This window comes from Xiphophorus couchianus, chromosome 6 (genome assembly GCF_001444195.1).
Source record: "Xiphophorus couchianus chromosome 6, X_couchianus-1.0, whole genome shotgun sequence".
Taxonomy (NCBI): Eukaryota; Metazoa; Chordata; class Actinopteri; order Cyprinodontiformes; family Poeciliidae; genus Xiphophorus; species Xiphophorus couchianus.
In genome coordinates this window covers 29,378,627-29,402,076 of record NC_040233.1, presented here as the reverse complement: position 1 = coordinate 29,402,076, position 23,450 = coordinate 29,378,627, and the positions used below count along the sequence as shown (strand labels likewise).

Genomic DNA, 23,450 nt, shown 5'->3' with positions numbered 1-23,450 from the left:
ACTTCTGCAAGACACTGTGAGCTGATGGTAAACCAAGCCAAATAATAAATACCCCCCAAAGGTTTACATAATGGCTGACATACCTGACAGGTCGTATCTTGCAGGACCAAGCCACCTATTCCTCTCACTGTCCGCCAAAACATCGCCATAGAAACCATACCCAAGCAAAGAGACCGAATATTTGAGGAAAACGCCGTTATGGTGAACCGAACATACATCCATTGGCTGTGAATCGCCTGTGAAAACAGACCCAAGTCTTGGTTGCAATCGGCAAAGAAAGGTAACATAATGATCGCACAACAATGTTCTGTTTGTGTCCACACAACACTGATAACATCAGATATAGGAATATCTGAGCATGGGTTTAAAGGACGCGTGTTGGCATGGTTTCAGTAACTTAAACTCACCAACAACAATGTGCAAGGCAGATGTAACTGGATCGTTTGTTCCCTGCGTAGCAAAGCAGATGCAGTCAGTCGACCCTGTTGGACACATAAGGGGGATGATCTGTGAGACAAACCTTGATAGTGACAGCAATGTTGCCCAAGTGTTCAATTTTGAATAGCGTGAGTTAAGATAAATCCATGCAATGTGATGATGTACTCCTGTGATCTTCATTGTTGCGATTATTCCACAAAGATCATCAAAGATTATTCTTTTTCAGGTCAAACCATGTCCACAACACAATTCAGTTTCAGCTGTGTTGTTTGTTTTTTTTAGCCATTAAGTTTGGTTTGACAATTTCTTTATGAATATATACAAAAAATGTAAAGAATAAAGAAGGGGGTCATTTTTTTCTCTGTTTTATGAAAGCTCTAAATACAACATTATGTTGGTACAAGAGAGGAATCACACAAATTAAACAACCAGTGTTTTCCATAGATGTAGCTCTCTTTACAGTGGTTTTAGTCATGCTTTATTTCATCTTAAAAACCCAATGAAAATCCTTTCCCAATTTAGCATACTGTCATTTCCGTGCTTGTTTTTACCTCCATATGCAATCTACTTTTTGTGGAGGAAGTAATATGGCTTTAAGATTTTGTGTTTGGTTCATCTCTCGAGCTAAAGCTACGTCTTATTCACATATCAAGTAGCACCTCATATAGCATTGGCAAAAAGAAAAAACATTCCTGCACCTGTGATTTTAGCCTAATAAGTAAAACCAGTCTATTTTCAGATAGCATCGCTTTACAGTTTTAGACATTATTTCTAAACATGTAAACCTGTGCTAGCCACTTTGTGAACTCTAGATACTTTTTCTTTTGCTTTTGAAAACCATCTATGCCTAATCTCCGGGAATGTCATTGGTTTGATATAATTCCTATGCTGGTAAGACTATAAAAATTCAAACGAACAGACCCCAAAGTATGGCTAAAGAAGTTCTAGGCTAAGAATTCTAATTGTGTACTTTGAGTTGAGGCCTTCCTGAATATCGACATCAACATCTTGAGCTCACGTTTGTAGTTTAATGGGAGTAGAGTTAGCACAAAGTGAAACGGACCTGCTGTGTAGTCTTGGTTTCAAACAGAAAGGAAACAGAAAACAGAAAGGGAGTACAGGGTAGGCACTATCGTGTACTTTGGCCATTTTGACACACAAAGCAATGGCAGTTTTGGAAGATTTTCACTTTGGAAAGTTTTTGTCACCAACCAGTTTATGGATGTGGCTGGAAATCGCAAATGCAGCAGAAAAAAAAATCAGTTTTCCCAAAATATCAGTGATAATGTAGACTAGGCTTTTGGTTGTGTTCAGGCTGTAGCACTATTTGGTGGAAACTTTAATGTTTTATTTATACATAAAACATGTTATGTATACTATTTTGGCAAAGTCTTTTCCCAAAGTCATTAGTAAAAATATTAGTGAAGTAGAGAATAAGACTCATAATTTTTTGACTTGGCCACATTCCTTCCAGCTTTCTAAAGACAATATAATCACTGTTTAGCAAACAGCGTTGGTCTTTGAGAATACAATGTGTTTAACTTATGGCTATAGGTTATCTCAACATACATAAATATCGGGTAGGTTTGTTTTCTCATTAGGTGAGTTTTGTATGCTTTGAGGTTTCTGATTTTCTCTTATCCCCGTTGCCTTTAATCCACAAAAAACTGTTCATCATGTCAGTCACATATGTGTAGCTCTATCTCCAAAATGAAATCTGTCACAAAGGAAAAAGCTCTGGGGATCAACAGAATGAACATATTTTTCACGTCCACAACCAAGAAAGGCAAATGTAGCTGAATGATTTCATTAGGCAAGAGCAAAAGAAACGAGGCAGTCATAAAGTTAACTAATCTGATAGTTTCGGGCCCTGGGCTATCATCAGCGCTCTTCAGCCAACAAATGAAGGAGGATAAGAGGCATTCCCCGCCTTGTGAGAAATGTTGAGTTTGATATTAAATCTTTCGACTTGAGAGGTAATAAAGCTCTATCGCTCTTTTCTGCGCCCTAGTGGAGTAATTTCAGACCTATCTGGCCAACTTTGATCATCTTCAAGTGGTAATGTGGAGCTGCTGATAAAAGACAGAGAGGGTGAGGAAGCGAGTGAGAAGCCTCGCTGGTAATGTTTAGAGTGGGCTCACAGAGGTGTGACGGGGCGATCGGGCCCGTCACTCGAAGACGGACAAACAGATGAGTATGAAGATCAGCTCTCTCTCTCGCCTTCTTAGGCGTTCTATGAATATCACTTGTCTGGCCTTTGCTTCCTCTTCTCTGAGCATCATAATCGCATCTGAACACTTTGAAATTGCTCCTGACAGGCCTGCTGCGTGTGCTTTTTTTCTTTTTTATTTCTTTTTGTATAGAGATGGTGACATTGTGCCAGAATTTGAATCTTCTACAGTCAGTTAGTACACGCAGCTTCCTTTTGGAAGGGAATAACTTGCAGAAGTTGAACAATGTTCAGCCCTCTGATGCTTTATGTTTTATTCCCCTTAATTTTCTCCAGTGCAGACATTTGTTTGCATATCCGGAGAAAGAAAAATGTCACAAGGCATGTGCTCGTCTGAGCAGTTTCAGTGTTTATCTGCGGTTCTCCCATAAGTGCCTCGTGGATCTTGTCAATTTCTTTCTCTTTGACAGCGATGGACTTTAAATTTCTCAATTCTGGGATATGTTTTTGCTGTTTGAATCCTCTGAGCATAAATATATTTATGGCTGGACCTGTGACTGAAACCCTTTGGAACAGACAGCAGCCCCCTAAATCACATATTAGATTTTTCTTTAACATACATAGTTTTAATGTGCTAGGATTCTCTGCAATATTTTCAGTGTTGCAACATTAATTTTCAGTATGATTCACATAATGCCATATCCAAGGATTTTACAGTACAAACAGTTGCAGTTTGGATCAAACTGTATAGAAAACAACTCAGCCTTGACTCAAATAAAAACAATGCTAACAAAAAAGTAGCGCAAATCTAGAAAAGTTTTCATGACAGAGAAAAAGTGAACCCTGAGTTAAAAGCAACAACAGCTCCATCATTTGTCGATGGAAAGAAACACAAGTAAGCACTGAGCCAGATTTACTTTGAGGAATTTTTAAAGTAGTAAATAATGTAATGATGGTAATAACGCCATCAGTGGCTTTTTCAATAAAGTGCAGAGAGAAGGTTACTTTCTATTGGGGGGAAAAAAGACAGAAAAACAGAAAACGCAGTTTATAACAACTGCAATAATGAAGAAATGGAGAGTAGTAGTAGAAAATAGCAGAGTGAGTCTGATACTGAAAAATATGACTTCCATTTTACTTTTGGAAACAGTAAACATGAGCACAATGCAAAATACAAAGCAGTGCTTTGTATTTTGTTAATGAGATAGAAACCATTCCAGGAGCAGAGAAGTTGTTTATTGGTGTAGCTTAAACAGTGTTTTGTGACGGCAACCTTATTGGACTTTGGGGATGGAATTATATGTGCTACTGACTTTATGTTTTTTTAAACGATTCTGAATCCTGAATTAGTAAAAATGTAATGTAAAGTAAGGTAATTTTGTTTATATAGCACATTTTCAGCAACAAGGCAATTCAAAGTGCTGAAATGAATGAATTAGAAGGAAACAACAAGATGGTATTATCTAAGTTTGCTCTGGATTTGTAAAGTATAAACCTAAATGTTGGCTCTCCATGTTCAATTCTTGCTCTGGGTTGCTAAGTAGTTCACAATTTATAAACTAACAAGAGTTTCTCTAGGTCTTGCTCCGATACTAAAAGTATAAAGGGAAATGTTGGTCTGAAGTAACTCCACAATTTCTAAATAGTATAAAATTAAATGTTAGAAAAAGCAGGAGCTTTATTGTAAAGTTGTACCGGTTTTTCTTTTTGTACATCATCCTTGCTCTGAGGTTTAAAGATCTTCCAAAAATCCATTATAAAACCCTTTTCTTCCAAGATTTACAAGAACCTCATGAATAAACTAGAACACCACGGATTTGGAGAAAAACGATCTTCTGTTTATCTCAATTACTTCAAGATTTCATCTTTCCATATCATGTTTTGGCGAGATACTCAAATGTCATAGAATCGGCATGGGATTTGTCAGAAGAAAACAAACACCTGACATATTGATTTCCTCTGTGTTTGCTAAACAAACCACCCCATCCGAAACATCTTCATCCAAATGAATTGTTCGCCGTCTCCCCAGTTCATTTTTTGAAACAAGCCAGCCACCAGCATCAAGCTGTGCACAGGATGGCCTCACACTGGTCTTCACACATTGTGTCTTCATCCCAGTGAAATTTACTGTAATTTCAAAATGTCACCCAGCATGTTCCCAATCATGCCACTTAGGACTGATTGACCCTCTTTTAGGCTCATGGCGGCACCCCCCTGTCCTGTTGCCATGGAGACTCTCTTATGTAACTAAGCAACCTGGGATCATAAGGTCTTGAATGTCTCACAATTAAAAGTAAATAAATTTTTTATGGTTTCTTCAGAAAACCTACAGTCGCTACTTATTTGCATTTTGAATGCCCTTTCACTCTGCCAACATAAATGATTTTAATTAAAGCGTTTTATTAAAAGCCACTTTTTAAAAATTAAGTTATATACATTACTTTGAAGAAGGACAAAAAAGGAAGAATAAGTCAAAGTTGTGTCCCTAAGGCACGCTGTAATATCTCAGTCAAGGATAACATGATTTACAAAGGCGGCGGCTGCAGGGAAGACGGTTGTAACGGTTGTATGATTGAAGGTAAACTTAAAGCGGCGGCTTTGTCGAAAAACGTCTCGAGGAGGAATCCCTCAAAGAAACTTAGAAATCTGCAGGAGATTAGAAAACTCTCGCCTGGTCCAGTGAATTTAATTTTGGGTGGAGACATTCTATTGGTTGGGTCACAATCTTAAAACACAGAAGCCTGGATCTAACGTTAGCGGTTTGTGACCTTAACTTTACCGTATTTTAAAAGCATGAGAGATATGATATTGGTTATGGGGTTTTGTTTTGGAGATATGAGCTCAGAGGGCATTCCTGTTGATTTCAAGTTGGAAATTATTACTTAAAACAGACAGTGGAAATGGATAGCTTAATTTGTTTTGTAGTAAGACGCAACCTAGGAAGTCCAACTTCTAGTTTGTTTTGAAATATCTTTACTGTATAGATTCAATTATTTGCTCGACTGAACATGAGCGCATTAATCTAAAAGAATATGTTTGCATAGCTTTGAAAACTAATATGCATTTGCAGTTTGACAAATAAATACAGTATGGCGTCGTTCTGAAAAGCTTAGGAGTTCCTGCATCAATGTGTGAAAGTTCTCACACTTATACCATTAAATCGCCAGGAACCAAAAACAAACAAAAAAATCTTCCTCTGTTAATATTTGGCTGTAAAATGATTCCAAAAGCCCACCTGCAGGAATAATCCCAATACGCAAAGAGCACGGCACCAGCTCAGCATCCGGTTGGTTCTGGTCCACACCGTGGTCCGTCTGGATCCTGGTCACCAGGCCGTGCAGGATCTCGCTAAACATCCCGTCTCCGCCTACACACACCACCCTGGAGAGACAAAAAGAGCCAGCAGCTCAAAACTGAACGCAAGCTTTCCTAACACACCGCTGAGAACGGCTCACGCAGCGTCTTGGCGGGTCGCCGTGTAACGAGTCGAGTTCCATGCACACGTTGTTCTCTGAATTTAGCAGGAAAACGGCTGAGTAGCTCAGAAAACCTTGACAATAACGAAACAGGGCAGCTGTGAAACCCTACAATAAATAAGAATATCACGCTGTGCCACCCGACATTACGGCTTCTTGGGTCCGACTCAAAGGCAACTGAAATGCATCTATAAACTATATGAGCTGTGGAATAAAAAGCATAATGGAGTCTAACTCTGCTTCTGGTGTTACGAATGTAAGATGAATAGCTGGAAGGACGAGGTGAACAGGCAGGAGGAAAAAGGGCCCTTTTGGTGCACTTCTTACCCCTGGCTTCTCGCTTCACTCGCATAATTTACAGTTCATAACCTTGATGTATGTCGGTCGGTGAATTGCGAATTTTGACGAGTTGTAGTTAAAGGAAATCCCGGAAGGCACGGAGAGTTATAAAGTGAGGCAAAAACGATGGAAATGTTCGAATGCTTGCAAACAAACATTCTGTTTGTTATTACGGATCAGATTTTAAAGTTTATATAACAGGAAAAACACGTTTTTTATTTTCCCCTTTAGTTCAATTCAGGAACATTTGAATCGGAGAAGAATGCGCTCACATTTGGGTCGGAAATGTTTCATACTGGCAAATACAGCTTTAAACGATAAAAATGCCAGAGAAATAAAAGGGACTGATCAAGACTTTCAGATTAAGGCTCTATTAAAAACTTACATGCAAAATCCTATATGTCATGAATCAACAAAAAAATTAAAAAATAAAAACAAATGTGATGCTATCACTGTGCCTGTCGCAATTAGCAATTAATAAATGAATCGCATAATAAAATAAAATGAGCTAGATAATTTCCTGTCTGATTAATATTTTAGTCTGTTTGGAGACTTTGTAATTATTGTATTTATGATTTTTATTTTGGATATTTTAAATATTGCCCAGTTTGTGTTGTTTTCTTTATAGAATTATTTATTGGCCTTTGAGAGGGGAACTTGCACTATTATGCCACTATCAGTGCATCGCATGAAAATGGTCTCAAAACCAAAATATTTGAGTTTATTGCGATAATTTCTGGGTCAGTTTATCATACAGAAAAATGTATTATAACAAACTAGGCTATGGCCTTTACAAATATTGCTAAAAGTGCTGACTTGATATTTGTAAATGACAAAAGATTGACTTCATCGTTGCAACAGAAGCTTTACAGTTAGCTGTCCCCAAGCCTGCTTATGGAAAGTTTAGTGGAAGAAAAAAATTTATTGGTAAGAGGTGCGTTAAGTAACACAGTCTTGAGAGGTATGTGGACCAAAGCTCACTCAAGAGTTTCACATTTAGTGATTACTTGCTGCCATGTCATTTTCTGCTGAGGTTTATTGTGTCTTATCAAGTTAAGTATGAAGTCAGGACAGCCTCTTCTAGGAAACGTTAAAGCACTCCATGCTTCCTTCTGCTGATAAAATTTATGGATTTTATGGACAGCTGGGCTTCACACCTCCACACCCCACCAAAGGTAATCGCCTTAACAACCCTGGTAGCATCGTGTTTGATTGGCCAGCAATCTAAGGAGACGAAAGAATTATTTACCTAAGCCGGCAGCATAGCTTCACATGACTGATGTGGGGTGTAAATATTTTTCAATTTGGGTCCATCTCATTGGTTAGTTTTTCAAAAGTAGCTTGAAATGTAACATTGCCTATGTGGCTATTAAACTCTAACAGAGAATCTGTGCTTTTCAGATACTGAATCAGACTTTTCTTCTTCTACAATTACATTAAGACGGAACACTTTTAGTTAAAAAAAAAAAAAAAAAAGAAATCACAATAACAATACAATTACAATGCATGTGTATAAAAAAATTACAATTCATCTCAGTGCAGATTACCCAACAACAGAGACTTAATGAGCCTCTCAGTGACTTTATTAAAATATGAGCAAAAGCCCAAAACCAGCAGCAGCAGCAGCAGCTACCCCGCTGAAGTACTCACCCATCATAATCGTCTAGATTGGCCTCCGTTTTCAAGTGGTCCCTGGCATGATTAGCGCGCTCTGTAACTGTGGAAACCAATTAAGTAGCAGGCGTTAGTGCAATAAAAGAAATGTACAGACGAAATAAGTGGCGGAGCAGGCGTTTAAAAACAAAAGAAATATAAAACAAAAACGCTGCACTTTGGATGCCTTTGCAAAAACCCACTGAGCAGATTAATGTTCAGAAAAAGAAAAAAAAAAAGCCAGACGCAGAGGCACAAACAGCCTAATTCATCTATTGTGGGATGTATTAACAAAATGAGCCCCAAGGCAGGAAAAAAAACCAAAACAACAAAAAATCCCCATCACTTCAACAGTAAATCTGTTTACTAGGCATATAATCCCAGCATAAAAAAAAAAGATCATGTGAATCATAGCTGCTATAGGAAGCCCAGAGTGAATGGTGTTTTCCCCCTGATGGGCCATCAATACTCAAGAATATACACTGTAGCAAACACTTATTGAATAATAGATGACTTTGGATGCCCAAGCTTATCGGGTATCACAGCTTCCATTAGGGTGGTGGCAGGATTAATGCCACCATAAGGCAAAAATCATATCCTCGCGAGGCCACCTGGCCCCCACCCTGCAAGAGGCTACGCTGGCAGCGGAGATGTATACGGTGGCCTTTGAGTCTCATTTTTAATTTAAATGTTGCGGCGCTCCACCGTTGGGTACCCACCAATCACGTCTGTAAAGATGCCGGCCCGCCGGAACACCGGAACCACCTTCTGCTCGTAAATGCGCTCCCCGCGCCGCTTCCCTCCGTACGGATTGATGTACACCAGCAGGTTCTTGGGTCGGTTGGCTGCAAAGTGAAGGATAGCGGTTGGAAATATCTGACTTTTTTTTTTTTTTTTGACAACCGCTTTATTGGTCTTTCATTAACTAGAGACCCTCCATCCATCCATTTTCTGTTCACCCTTGTCCCTAATGGGGTCGGGAGGGTTGCTGGTGCCCATCTCCAGCTACGTTCCGGGCGAGAGGCGGGGTACACCCTGGACAGGTCGCCAGTCTGTCGCAGGCAACTAGAGACCCTTTTTTTTTTTTTTTCTTCTTTTTAAAGATGATAACCAGAATGGGCTGTTTGAAAGACAAATGAGGTGTCGGCCAACTGTGGAAGGAGTGTGGAGCAAATTACAGGCACTGCATCATCTGGTGATGAAGTTCCAAAGTGGCGCGCTGGGGAATGTTAAATGGCTTGTTTGGGGGCGCTTTGGAAAAATAAGGTGCCGGCTCAAACTAAAAGTGATCTGAATGGGATCAAGTGTTAAATGAGCACAAAGAAAAAAGGAAAAAAAGCACGGCTCCGTATCATTTGGCAATAAGACAAAAATTCCATTAGGTTACATAAATGGCTTGTCAGCAATGATGTAAAGGTGCGCCGCGGAGGAGACGGACTCTGTTAAAGACGTACAGACTTCATCTTCGCAACGAATGTGGTTAATTTCATTGAATTGGTTCATCTATGGGTATAGGGCATTTCAAATGAATTATATCCACCTTCCGATCTTAATTCTACATGTTTGAGAGACACCGAATGCTACGTAGCCGTATCATTTTTCAAATGTATTGGCCCTGGAGTGTGTCACATAATTTTATACTCAATTAGTGTTATAGCTCACTACGTTACTAATAGTATTATAACATGTAATGTGATACATCATAAAAATACATTACATATTAGCATTTAATAGATTTAATGAAATGTCACACATTGCTTAATATATTCTTATGCTACAAGTTAATATGCTTTGTCTACAGAAATGCACTTGGAGCGATTTATAATAAACCAGCTTAAGTAAGCTTCCACGGTGACAGATTGGCCACTTTTTACTTTCCTGTTATTTCGACCTACCTGGTATAGATTGGGTTTAAAATATCTTTTAGAAAGCTTGGACAGCAAAATGTAATGAATTACTCTTGAATTCAAAGTTCTCGCAAAACATGTCAGACTATCGTACAAATAGATACATTTTTGGATGCGCCACAAGTCCAACCCACCTGAGCTGAAAGACTGAATTGCTTCTTTGTTTACTCAGGTTGCACAGAGTCCTGCTACTAAACCAGCCATGTGACGTAAGTGTTGACACTGATGATTTAAAACCTTCAATATTGACTCACTGTACAACCTGCTACAACCTCTTAGCACATAAAAAACAGCTTCTGCAGTAGCTATAAGATGAAGAAATAAATCAGTGTGTGATATCAACATAAAGTGTATTACTAGTTTTACTTTTGAAATTCAAATAAATGGAAGAAGGTGATTTAACATTTAACTTAAACATTTCAGATAAACAAATTGAATCATCAGTACGGTTAAGGCAATGACCTCCCACCACTTCTTCCAACTATTGTTCCTTCTGGAAATTGTTGAAATTCAGTTAAATTTAGGTTATACAAAAAAGTCTGTGAAATACAACAACCTGTTCATTGCTATTTTTCATTTTGCTGAAACCTCCAGCAACTACTTTAGTCAGCTGTAAAATAATGTCACCTTTGAACTCATAAATGAGGACCATTAAAACCTTCTACTGCTGTTATCATTTGTGCAGAACAGCTGAGAGTTGCATAACAAAATGATTAGAGTTATAAAGAAAGTATATCAGTTGTCCAGAATTACCATAACTGACGTGTTGCAAGACTTCGTACCCCTTACATCACTACAAGAAACCTTAATGATACATTTTATTGGAATTTTAATCTGCTGGAACGGCAACGCTTCTAAACTGCTGAATAAAACTTACCAAGTTTCTTCAGTTTGTCACAAATCTTGTAAGAAATGCAGCCAGCAGGTGGAAGAACGAGTTCTCATCAAATGAGTCCAGATTAAATTTGTTGGCCTACATGTACAATGGAAAATAAAAAACTCTCAAGGGTTCATTGTCCTGCATTTTTAAACCATGCCCTAGATCAAATTTATGCTACATGCTCAGGCATTTGCAAAAGCTGAGTGACATGTGTTGTTGCGCAACACCCCCCCCTCCTTTCTGTCTCTACTCTCTCACTCTCGTACTTCCTCTTCTGAGAGGGGAGATGTGCTACCAGCTCTCCGTCTAACGGGTCCGTTGAGTTTCCTAAATCTGCTGGGATTTACCCTGTCCAGAACTGAAGTAAACTCTGTTTAAGCTGGTTTCGAGAAACGATTCGCCTGGTTATCTGACGGCCTACATCCAGGTGTCCCACCCTTCTTCCCCCTGTGAATTAGCCAGACTGAGCAGCCTACAGCCAACTAGTTTCACAGAGCACACCTGTTAACGGTCGCTCATTCTCTATTTTGCAACTTGCATTTGTTATTGAACCAGGTAGGTTTTAGTGACTCGGTCGAGTCCCAAGGATGATGTTTTAAATATGGGCTACCAGCAACCTAAAAACATTTTCCACTTTTTCCTCTCCAGAATCAAACATCACAGCTATTTTACAACCATCAAAGAACTTTAAGGTGACTCATTAACTGAATGTCCACAACATCTTTAGATTTTCTTTATGCTAAATATTTTATTAGTAAGGCATTTTTGCAAGGGTCAGTACAGCTTAATTCAGTAGCAGAAATAATCAAATAAGTAAAATCAATCATCTAGTCTATCTTTCCCTACTGCTGACACTGAGAACTAAAAAAGGAACCTTAGAGCGAGACGGACGGAGTTTGGCGCCTCGAACCCCAGACCTGGCACGACGACGAAGAAGGTGTGGCAGCAGGAGGAAGTTGATCGACGAAGGCAGGGATCTCTGTAGGTCTGATGAGCCTCCTCTCCGCATGGATGCTGAGGTCACACAGGACTTGGTGCTGGCAGGAAAAAAGGCACCAGTTCTTCTTCCTTGTCTTTGTCTTCATCTTTGTCTTTGGGGTCAGAACCCAGCCGATGAGAGAAGTGCGATTCGAAGCCACAGATTGTGGGCCTGACGGGTTGGTCTCCATGTGCAGGACAGTCTCCGGCTCCGTGGCCCCGGCTCTTCTTCAGCTGCAGAGTTCTTTGTCCATCTCGATCTTAGCTCGAAGCTGCCCGGAGGATCCAACGAACGGTTCCTCTTTTGCACCCACCTTGTATAGGGTTCATCTGTCTGCTTAGACAGACGATCTCATATCCGTCACTGTTTTAAGAGACATCATGTCATGATGTCTGTGCCAATGTCTCAGGGTTGCTCAACCTCCTATGTCCAAATAAGGTGCTGATCATCTCTGCTCTCCTGTTAGTTCCCCTTTTTCCCTTCCTGTCACCTTTCACCTACCATCTACCTCCAACATATCAGTGATGTTTAATTGCAGTTTTACAACCTTTTACACCATTTCAAGTTCAATGTCAAAATCACATTTATATCACATTTATTTTCTTTAGCTTCTCTGATTTAGCATTCATTTATAATTTTATAACCATAACTTATATTACATTTATTTTCTTCAGCTTCTCTGATCTATCATTCATTTATGATTTTATAACCATAACTTATTAGTTACTCTTATTATGATCTTAATGTGAGTTATTACAGATGTTTTTCTGAAAAGAAACCAAGAATAATACATGATTCTAATTATTTACTACTAAAGTTACAGTTACTTGTTTTTCTTGTAGTTCCCACAAATATAAGTGTAAGTATTATTACAAGTAAATCAATATTAATATAAGTATTTTACTTTGAATCTTATCAAATTACTCAAAATGTTTAGATTTAATTTTTTAAAACTTTCATGCTTTAAAATAGTCTCAGCTATTTTTATAAATCTGCAGGCTGGAAACATACTTTCTCTTTTTCCAGGAAACCTGCTTTTCCTGTTTAATGACTCTCTCTGACTGACTATGATTTCTTATGATTAGATAGAAAAAAGTAGAATTAAAGCAAAGTTTGCATGAGACAAAAACAACACACACAACTAGATTTATTTTATTGACACTTAAGTCTACTGTTGGGCCTTGATGTCACTTGAGTGATTCATTTTAAAGATAACTTTATTTATTATTACTGTTAAACTAAAATCTCCAGCATGGGGAAGTGGGATGAGCTCGGATTTTCTTGACACCCCCTCCACGAGGTCAGACCTTTCACATGCTGGGAGTCCATCACCCTCCTGCAGTTCGCCGTCCTCATCCACTAGAAAGAGAAGAGGTTCGTCTGGGATGTGAAGATGCAGATTCTTCATCCTCAGTTTTCACAGAGGGCTCAGTGTAGTCATCAAAACTCCACTTCTCTTGACACCCCCTCTTTGGAGTTTTGATTTCCCCCATGAGGTGATGAATGTCGAAGAAAACTTGGATCGCTCTGATTCTTCTACAGGAACCTTCGCTGGATGAACTGTCGGTTCTTCAGGATGTGGAATGGTTCTTTAGGGAAGATGGGCTGAGACAGAAGGCCTCAAAAAAAAAAAAAAATTCTGGCTGTTCAGCAGAGCAAAGCAAAAAGCATAAGCATCATGACGCTTTATCCGTAAGCATGATCCTTTTCCATTTTAATCCATCAGGTGGTGACAGGAGTTCTTCTTTAGCATAGTCCAATTTCTTCACGGCCCTCCCAGTCCAAAGCCTTGAAGTTGTTCTTTGAACGGCAACCTTCCTGTAATAGTGGCCAGTCTAATGTAGGATGGCATGGTGCTTGATTCTCTGGCCATCTTCTTGTAATGTTCTGGTTCGCTGTAGCTAAGAACTGGCTTAAGCACTGCTTCCTCATGGACCCCTTTCTTCATCAGTAGTACTGTGTTGAAGTTCAGTACTTACTTCACAAAATCTCGGGCGTTGAATCTCAGCTTGATCACCGTAGTTGCAGGCCGATCTTGAGCTTTAATCCAAACTCTCTGCCCTGTTTTCAGTGACACTTCAAGCTGCAACTTCCCTTTTCCTTCTCTAAGCAAAAAGGAGAAGTGTCTTCGCCTCCCTGCTTTCTGTGACGTGAACGGAGTTCCTCTGCAGGGGAAGACCTGCTCTTCTAGCAGTTGTCACTGTGTCCATCAGCACCAAGAGGTACTTCTCACCTCTCTTTCCTGTTGTCCCCATTGGCTCTGCTACATCCATGCAGACTGAACCCCATGGGACTGTGCTCTTGATGAACAAACCTTCCATCCGCTGCCCTCGGCGACCTGCGTTGTATTGACCACACACTTCACAGTCCCTCAGCACGCGTTGGACTTGTTTCACTGGGATCCAAAGATCTTGCTCCTCCAGCTCCTTACGGGTAGGTCGCACGCCTGCATGTCCAAGGGCCTCATGCACGCTCCGCACGACCTCGACCACGTACTCTTCTGGGACCTCCCGTCCTCTGGGAGTACTGTCCCACTTCTCGGTACCGACAAAGACGATCTTCCTTTGTTGGACATAACAGTCCACTTCATCATTCCCACGCCAATGAGCTCCCTCATGCGTGTGTGCTCTTTGATGCTCAACTTCTATCTCCAACTGCATTTTTAGCTCAGCAATCTTTTTCCACAAATCTTTGTGTGCCACGGGCTTGCCCTTTGCAGTCTCGAAACCATTTTCTTCCCAAATGGCCAAGTCCTCTCTAAGGGCCTGAGCACAGTAGTAACTGTCAGTTACTAACCTGGCACTCTTGATTTTCCTTTTCACCAGCTCCAGCAATCCTTCCAGTACTGCCGTTACTTCTCCGGCTTGAGCACTACCGGGAGCTTTTCCTTTCTGACGGCATTTCTCTCTGCCATCCTGCTTCAGAATAAATCCCCAGTATGCCGACTGGTCGGACCCCTTTCTGGATCCATCGGTGTAGATTGTCCATTCCGGTTGTTCTGGCTTCTCAGATGTCTCTTGCGGTCGTTTCTTACTGGTGGGTTGTGCTGGCCCAATTTCAAGCTCCAGGTCCAGCAGGATGTCTTTAACCATGTCTGCGTCTGTGTGATGATGTCAGCTGCTGGTGTTTGTTCCTCTGTTGCCGGATGTCTTCTCGATGGCTGCAGTGGAGGACGCGGTGTGCTTCCTCATCCATCGTCGGCTGATGATACTTTTCTCTCCAGCAAGACTGAGCCAACTTTCCTTTGTCTCGGGTTGATGTTTCAGTTCCTCATTCTTGGAACCAACTTCCCCACTTGCTTCAGGTCTGAGTCACAGTAGCTGTGCAGAAAGCTGATGCAGTTCTGTTGAGGTCTCCTCATTTTCCAAACGATCTGGACGGCCGGCTTCCTCCGGTTTCTTCCCCAGATTTTCCTCCTCGAAGTGATCATCCATCACTCCGTCTCTCTGTCGGTTCGAGTTGTCTATCCCCCAAAGCCTCTCTTTAGCCTTCGAGCAGGGATGGGTCTAGACTATGTTGGCTACTAGCTTCACTGTCTGGATCCGGTCATTTATCCTCAGTAGAAGCTTTCCCTCACCTGTATGCCATACAGTTACTGCAAGGGTTGTGACTGACGGCCTTATCAGTCACCATTAACTCTATTCCTTAAGAGTTAACAAGCCAAGTGAGCTATTCAGATCCTCACATCTGTTTTTACTAACTTGGCCATAGGGCCCTCCTACTCCGTTGGACTGGGCCCCACGTTGGGCGCCACTTGTTGTTGCGCAACACCCCCCCCCTCCTTTCTGTCTCTACTCTCTCACTCTCGTACTTCCTCTTCTGAGAGGGGAGATGTGCTACCAGCTCTCCGTCTAACGGGTCCGTTGAGTTTCCTAAATCTGCTGGGATTTACCCTGTCCAGAACTGAAGTAAACTCTGTTTAAGCTGGTTTCGAGAAACGATTCGCCTGGTTATCTGACGGCCTACATCCAGGTGTCCCACCCTTCTTCCCCCTGTGAATTAGCCAGACTGAGCAGCCTACAGCCAACTAGTTTCACAGAGCACACCTGTTAACGGTCGCTCGTTCTCTATTTTGCAACTTGCATTTGTTATTGAACCAGGTAGGTTTTAGTGACTCGGTCGAGTCCCAAGGATGATGTTTTAAATATGGGCTACCAGCAACCTAAAAACATTTTCCACTTTTTCCTCTCCAGAATCAAACATCACAGCTATTTTACAACCATCAAAGAACTTTAAGGTGACTCATTAACTGAATGTCCACAACATCTTTAGATTTTCTTTATGCTAAATATTTTATTAGTAAGGCATTTTTGCAAGGGTCAGTACAGCTTAATTCAGTAGCAGAAATAATCAAATAAGTAAAATCAATCATCTAGTCTATCTTTCCCTACTGCTGACACTGAGAACTAAAAAAGGAACCTTAGAGCGAGACGGACGGAGTTTGGCGCCTCGAACCCCAGACCTGGCACGACGACGAAGAAGGTGTGGCAGCAGGAGGAAGTTGATCGACGAAGGCAGGGATCTCTGTAGGTCTGATGAGCCTCCTCTCCGCATGGATGCTGAGGTCACACAGGACTTGGTGCTGGCAGGAAAAAAGGCACCAGTTCTTCTTCCTTGTCTTTGTCTTCATCTTTGTCTTTGGGGTCAGAACCCAGCCGATGAGAGAAGTGCGATTCGAAGCCACAGATTGTGGGCCTGACGGGTTGGTCTCCATGTGCAGGACAGTCTCCGGCTCCGTGGCCCCGGCTCTTCTTCAGCTGCAGAGTTCTTTGTCCATCTCGATCTTAGCTCGAAGCTGCCCGGAGGATCCAACGAACGGTTCCTCTTTTGCACCCACCTTGTATAGGGTTCATCTGTCTGCTTAGACAGACGATCTCATATCCGTCACTGTTTTAAGAGACATCATGTCATGATGTCTGTGCCAATGTCTCAGGGTTGCTCAACCTCCTATGTCCAAATAAGGTGCTGATCATCTCTGCTCTCCTGTTAGTTCCCCTTTTTCCCTTCCTGTCACCTTTCACCTACCATCTACCTCCAACATATCAGTGATGTTTAATTGCAGTTTTACAACCTTTTACACCATTTCAAGTTCAATGTCAAAATCACATTTATATCACATTTATTTTCTTTAGCTTCTCTGATTTAGCATTCATTTATAATTTTATAGCCATAACTTATATCACATTTATTTTCTTCAGCTTCTCTGATCTATCATTCATTTATGATTTTATAACCATAACTTATTAGTTACTCTTATTATGATCTTAATGTGAGTTATTACAGATGTTTTTCTGAAAAGAAACCAAGAATAATACATGATTCTAATTATTTACTACTAAAGTTACAGTTACTTGTTTTTCTTGTAGTTCCCACAAATATAAGTGTAAGTATTATTACAAGTAAATCAATATTAATATAAGTATTTTACTTTGAATCTTATCAAATTACTCAAAATGTTTAGATTTAATTTTTTAAAACTTTCATGCTTTAAAATAGTCTCAGCTATTTTTATAAATCTGCAGGCTGGAAACTTCCTCTTTTTCCAGGAAACCTGCTTTTCCTGTTTAATGACTCTCTCTGACTGACTATGATTTCTTATGATTAGATAGAAAAAAGTAGAATTAAAGCAAAGTTTGCATGAGACAAAAACAACACACACAACTAGATTTATTTTATTGACACTTAAGTCTACTGTTGGGCCTTGATGTCACTTGAGTGATTCATTTTAAAGATAACTTTATTTATTATTACTGTTAAACTAAAATCTCCAGCATGGGGAAGTGGGATGAGCTCGGATTTTCTTGACACATGCTGAGATGATAACAACTTAAGCATTAAAGCAGCTGTGTTGGAGCAAGGACGCATCTAAAACCTGCAATACTACCCTTTACGACTGGAGTTGGACACTTCTAGCTTAGAACAAAGCATGTCTGTGTCTTGGACTGGTCTGGTCAAAGTTCAGATCTAATTCCAGCTAAGAATCTGATTCTAAGACTTGAAAATTGAAGTCAAAGTTTAGATATTCTCTGTAATCTCTATAGTCTTTCTTCTACACTATTTTGTGCTGATACATAAAATCCCTTACATTGGGTTTATTTGTGGCTTTAATGTGAAAAATTACAAAAATATTGAGAGAAAATATTGAGAGGGTATGACGACCTTTCCTAGGTACTGTATAAAAGTGTACTGAATCCAAACCTTTACTTGTTCTTCAAAGTCGCACATTAAGGAAATACTGGGTTGCAGCAATCCAAACATGCACTGTGCTACTGTTTACTGTATGACTCTGTTGTGTTTTCCTGATCATAACCTAAATCAAGTTGCCGCTCACCCATCCTCTAATGTGAGTTTAGGTGGTTCACTGTGTCAATTAGTGTTTAATTGGTAGTTAAATGTTACCTTGCCAGATTTCTGTCACAAGACGTTTAGGAAAAAACCCAAACGGCGTCCTGCTCTGTTTCTGTCAGGTTAATCAACAGCTGTCTGAGTGTGAAACGGGCTTTGCACTTTAACCTGTTACTTAACAGGCTTCTGCTTGAGTTTATTTGCCCCTATCTGTCCTGATAGCAGCTTAACAGTCAGTTTGGATGATTCATAATTCCTTTATGACACACAGATGCATACTGAGCGTCCAGTCGGTTCAGAGTTTCCCGTATCTGCAGCATTAAGTGGCACCTACTGAGTATTGACAGCTGCTCGTTTGTAACTTGGATCCACTGCTCGCAGATCTGCTGGTCGGCGCAGTGGAAGGTGACATCGGCGCAACGCCACAGGTGTTGCCGGGTCCTCCTCACGTAAGAAACTGCAAATGACAACAAGAACAGTTTCTACAGAGAGCAAAATATGAAAAACACGTTAACGAAATCCCCCTCCGATATCCTAAAAGTGCTTTCTTATGTAGGAATCTTTCTAATGTAGGAATGGCTGCGCTGCCATTCAACATAAAGTTGTGCAAATTGAAATTACAAAAATAAATTCGCGAAAGAGGAGGAGGCTTCTCAGCCGTATCGAAAATAGCGTTTCAGAAAACTGCAATGGAAACACTTTTTTCGCATCACACGAGTCACGTGATGAACAATCAGATGTTACTACTGGTTAAAATGACAAAGAAGACGACAGGAAGTAGTGTTTTTCTCAGACAATGTGCAGCTGGCTTCACCAGAGCCATTTTGGCATCGCATAGTTCATAAAATGTTGTGTACTGAATCCACAGCTCTTTAAAATCGCCAACTACAATTTCCGCAAAATGCTGCAGACGTAATTGCTCCCGTGCAAACGAAGCGTGTTGCTCCGACGCCTGAAAAAGACACAGACAAAAGACTGATAGTTGAATTGTGAATATATCTCATGACTCATTTTAATGACTTATCGTATGAACAGACTTATTCACATGTGATTTTAATTTGTTTCTCATTTATTGGAAACATAGCAATTGTGTTTTTTCAACATTAGCAGAATATAAACAACAATTTTTGCACATTTGTAATGGAAGTACCCATCATGACTCACAACCTGGAGTTTACTAAGTGTTACTTTTTTCTCATGTTTTTATATTTTCTCACTGATCATTACTCCAAGGCTTTGCTGCAGTGCAGCCTTGCCCTGTAAATGAACCTTAGCTGTATCCCAATCAACTTGGTCTGCCACAGATTTTAGTGAATGAGTGAGATAAGAAGACGTGGGGAGGAAATGAGGAGGAAGCCAACATTACTGAAATATTTACATTAAGGAGCAGGAATTTGCTCACTAAGCACTTTAGGCAGCAGATTTACTCACTAAGCATTTCAACGTCAAATCATCGCACTGAATATTTCTCTCATCAGATAAGAGTCGCCCTTTCAAGGAGGAACCACAGTCCAAATCATTTCTCGCGGCTCGTATGTGCAGCAGGGATGTCAGAAAGTCTGAAAAGTATTTTGTGTATTTGTTACATAACCAAAATTTGAGGTATGGGACATGTCTTTGAAGATAAGCTTCAGCATAATGTGGCATCACAGTTTTGTGAAAATTAGTCCATGTCAGTGTAAGTAGTACTACTACTCATTTTCCCCAAAAGGACCCTTTAAAGCTTTAAAACTATTCCCGAACTTGTAGAGAAGTGTAACTGCTGCACCTGTGAATGCATAGGGATACTGCTGAGAGGGCTGGTTTATCCTCTTCGGATGGCTCCTGGCTTGTGCATCAACTTCGTCTTCTGTCTTGTGAACTGCCACGATTTCACACACTTCAACAGTCTGGCGGTGTTCTGAAGAGAGATTGAATTGACAGTTTAGTTTGATGGTGACTGCAGCTTGATAAGAGCCAGAAAAGTTACATGTACACAGATTCATGAGTTTGTGGTGGTAAAGAAAAGAAATTCTGCTCTGCAGATGATGAATGGAGTAACTGTCTACTTAGAAAATGCCTTCTGGAGCCGGTAGCGACACAAACTGATGTGACAAAAGAGTGAAAGGTCATGATCACAACTCTTAGGAATGGGAACATTACTGTTTTTTGGTGGGGATGCATGCTAAATATCCAAAGACTCTTAAAGACTCAAGATTGTTCGGGGTACAGTGGAGCACTGCCTAGTCCCAGATTTTTGGTGACATATTACTTTTCATAGCTAAAAGATTCAAAGAAAATTCAGCTTTGGAAGCTGGAATATCTAGGCAGAATGCTACTTGACCTGCTACTGGCTGCCAATCCAAAAGAACCATGTGTTTTCCTCAGTGCTGATGGCAGAACTTCCAAGAGGAGATATGAAAGATTGTATATGTTAGCTTCTGAGGCCATGCTAAGATAGTTTCACTATGTGTATCAATGTATATTAACGTGGATTCACTCTGAGAGACACTTGGTTCTTTTCACAAACACTGAACTGAATAGAAATAAATCCGCTTAGTCCCAAGAGACCTTCAAAGTGTTTACAGGCAGTACTTCTTTTCCCGCAGGAATGGGAGTTGGACGCTTGTTTTAAAACTCTTGGGGGTTGGAGGAAAAGAAAAGGTGCTTTTGTCTGAGTGGCTTGGTCAGTAACAGAATTTGCAGGTCACAATGGGACCAGGTGCCTCCTGGTGGATGATGGAACGGTGGAGATTAAAAGGCTATTATGAAACATCACAGATTCTTAATCTGCTTTTTTTCTTCTTTTTCACTTTCAGGCAGAAATTTGAAAAGGCATGTCCTCCAGAGCAATGGAGGTACAGGAAACTTGTTTCAGTACGGCAACGAAAGGAAAAAGGTGGACGCCTCAAAAACCGCAAAATCCACCTTTGAACAATTTCTTTTTAAACTGAGACGTCCAGAAAATTCAGTTATAACAGAGCAAATTCCAAAGAGGACTTTAATGCAAGTACATTTTACCCACTTCAGGTTTACTGACCTCTTCAACTGCATCTCATATACAGGGCCTTCCAGCCCCTCGTACAAATTTATTCAGCAGATATGATGAAATGAATGGGAGAGAGGCAGAACATATTATTCCTCTCCCGGGAGTCCCTGAGAATGGGATTTCATTTCTTTCTCAAATAAAGGTGATATGCCATGCAGGCATGAATAACTTTATGGCCATCGATATTCACATTTTGACAAATAGGAGGACGACTTATGGCCATGTGGGGGAGGGGGGTTCGATGGCTTTATTTCAGCAAAAAGGAGAGAGAGAAAAAAAGAGAGTTTCATTCCAACAACATATGAAATATGTTCAAGCTCTAAACTATGCAGATGGCCTTTAGCTCTGAACAAATGCCTTAGTGCATCTTTGTTGCATGGCTTGGGAGTGCCAAATGTTTGCTGTTATTATGCAAAAAAAGAGATGATACATGACTGATACATCAGTGTAGCTGGAGGGAAATATTTCCAATTACATACAGTGGGCTTTCACCATAGGTGCAAAAGCAGAGACCACAATGTAATATCAACCATCCAAACAACCCACCAAAAACCTCACCTGATGGTAGGCAGTAAAATGTATAATTCATATTTTACTGAGCTCAGACTCCAAAATGGCTGTGCACAAATAAAACATAGTGAAAATAACAGATTTATTGGTTGTATCTTTATGCCTAGTAAATTCTACATTTAAAATAAACATATTATTACTGGTTTGTATTGTTAATAGCAATCAGCCATGACAAAACATGGTTAGTCCTTTTGTTTTCTGACTTGCAGCTGAAATGCTCCCAGCTCCGGTGTTACGTCATTACCAGTTGGATGCAGATTTTAGTCCAGCATGTGGATGTGAACAATAAGTCTAGTTTTTTTTTATGAGAAAAGAAAAGTACTGATAGAACTCATCGGCAGCATCATGTATGTAAGCACGGGCTACCAAAATATTCTCCTCGTATGATAATTTACAAAAGAAAAGTATCCTTTATAAGCTTTACTTTCAGCAGAAAGCCTTTTTATTTTGACTGTTGCTAAAAATAAGATTGATCTACCCAAAAGTATAGCCTCTCTGATTCGTTAAATTTAGGTATTCCGGTGACTTTCATGACCACAGGTATGTAAAATCCAGGAACTAGCGCTTCTACAAACATTTGTGAAAACTGGGTCGATCTTAGAAATTCATTGGTTGGTGCCTCACAATTAAATATTTCACAGCCAACTGTGAAATACTATATAGAAATACTACTGTGAATATTATAGCGGTTTAATAACAAGGTGGAGGCGATTGTGAATGATAGCAACTCGTCCGTGAAGTGGTAGGCAACGTAAAATCCCAGAGCAGAATCTGTGAAAGCTAAGGCACAAAGCAAGCAGAGGTCACTTTTGGCAACATGGAGCCTCAGAGGTTTTTCACAGAACAAAACCCCGATTCTCTTTGGTACAACATTGCATCCTTAGAAGTCAAAATGATTCAATTTTTACATTGTTTTGTTTATACTACAACTTTGATGACTAATGCTAAAAACTTCAGTAGAAGATCTAAACTTGCATCTTTCTTTCTAAGGTTCTGTGTTGACATCTCTGTCCTTAAGTGAGTTGGGGAAGCAATCAATATCCTTAGATCCTTAGAATGCCCCAATGATCCACAGTACAAACATTTAGACTGAAAGGCATCATCTCGTCCACACAGTTAGACGACAACACAGACCCACACACAAAAGTTGCAGTTTTCAGCAGAGTGTAGTCCCTAAGCTAGATGCTAAGCCCCTGGCTGTACAAGCCACATCCTCTCTGCTTGGCTCTGACATACTCTCTTCTTTGTGGCTGTAAAGAGTCTGAGGACTGGCAGTGAGCCAGTGAGGGATGCCTATTCATACCGCAGGGCTCGGAGTTGGTAGCAGGGAGTCCGGAGGGGCATTTCTGTAAGTCAGCTTTTCAGCAGGTTGCGGGGAGGAAGGCATTATTTTCAAATGTCTAGAGCATGTTCAAGATGTGGGGAAAAAGCAAAAATTGTGGTTTTGTTGCTTCAACTGTCCAATGACACATGGTGATTCTCACAGGGGGAACTGGCATAGTTTCTATCAGACATCTACCTCCAATACTTTTGGGTTGCAACTAGCAAGGATTGTAGTTGCTAGAATCGAAAATAGAAAACTGCCACGAACTGTTTGTTTTGATATTAAGTTTCTATTAAGATTTTTAAAAAAATATAGATTTTTTTTTTTATTATGTCTGTGAA

At 40.2% G+C, this 23,450-nt stretch overlaps 1 protein-coding gene and 1 long non-coding RNA gene across 2 annotated transcripts in view; one reads left to right on the top strand and one right to left on the bottom strand.

Moving 5' to 3' along the window:
• cerk (ceramide kinase) overlaps positions 1 to 23,450 on the bottom strand; it is a 49,021-nt gene that overhangs the window by 16,120 nt on the left and 9,451 nt on the right. Inside the window, exons 2-8 of the mRNA XM_028021390.1 lie at positions 19,956 to 20,087; positions 18,522 to 18,644; positions 8,796 to 8,921; positions 8,074 to 8,140; positions 5,844 to 5,989; positions 408 to 482; positions 84 to 236 (exon numbers count right to left, since the gene is read on the bottom strand). Coding sequence (XP_027877191.1) covers positions 84 to 236; positions 408 to 482; positions 5,844 to 5,989; positions 8,074 to 8,140; positions 8,796 to 8,921; positions 18,522 to 18,644; positions 19,956 to 20,087 — 822 coding nt within the window. The remainder of the gene's footprint in view (positions 1 to 83; positions 237 to 407; positions 483 to 5,843; positions 5,990 to 8,073; positions 8,141 to 8,795; positions 8,922 to 18,521; positions 18,645 to 19,955; positions 20,088 to 23,450) is intronic.
• On the top strand, positions 148 to 21,862 carry LOC114146930 (uncharacterized). Its single transcript, XR_003595986.1, has 2 exons — positions 148 to 280; positions 20,986 to 21,862. It is a non-coding gene; the product is annotated as an uncharacterized LOC114146930 (long non-coding RNA).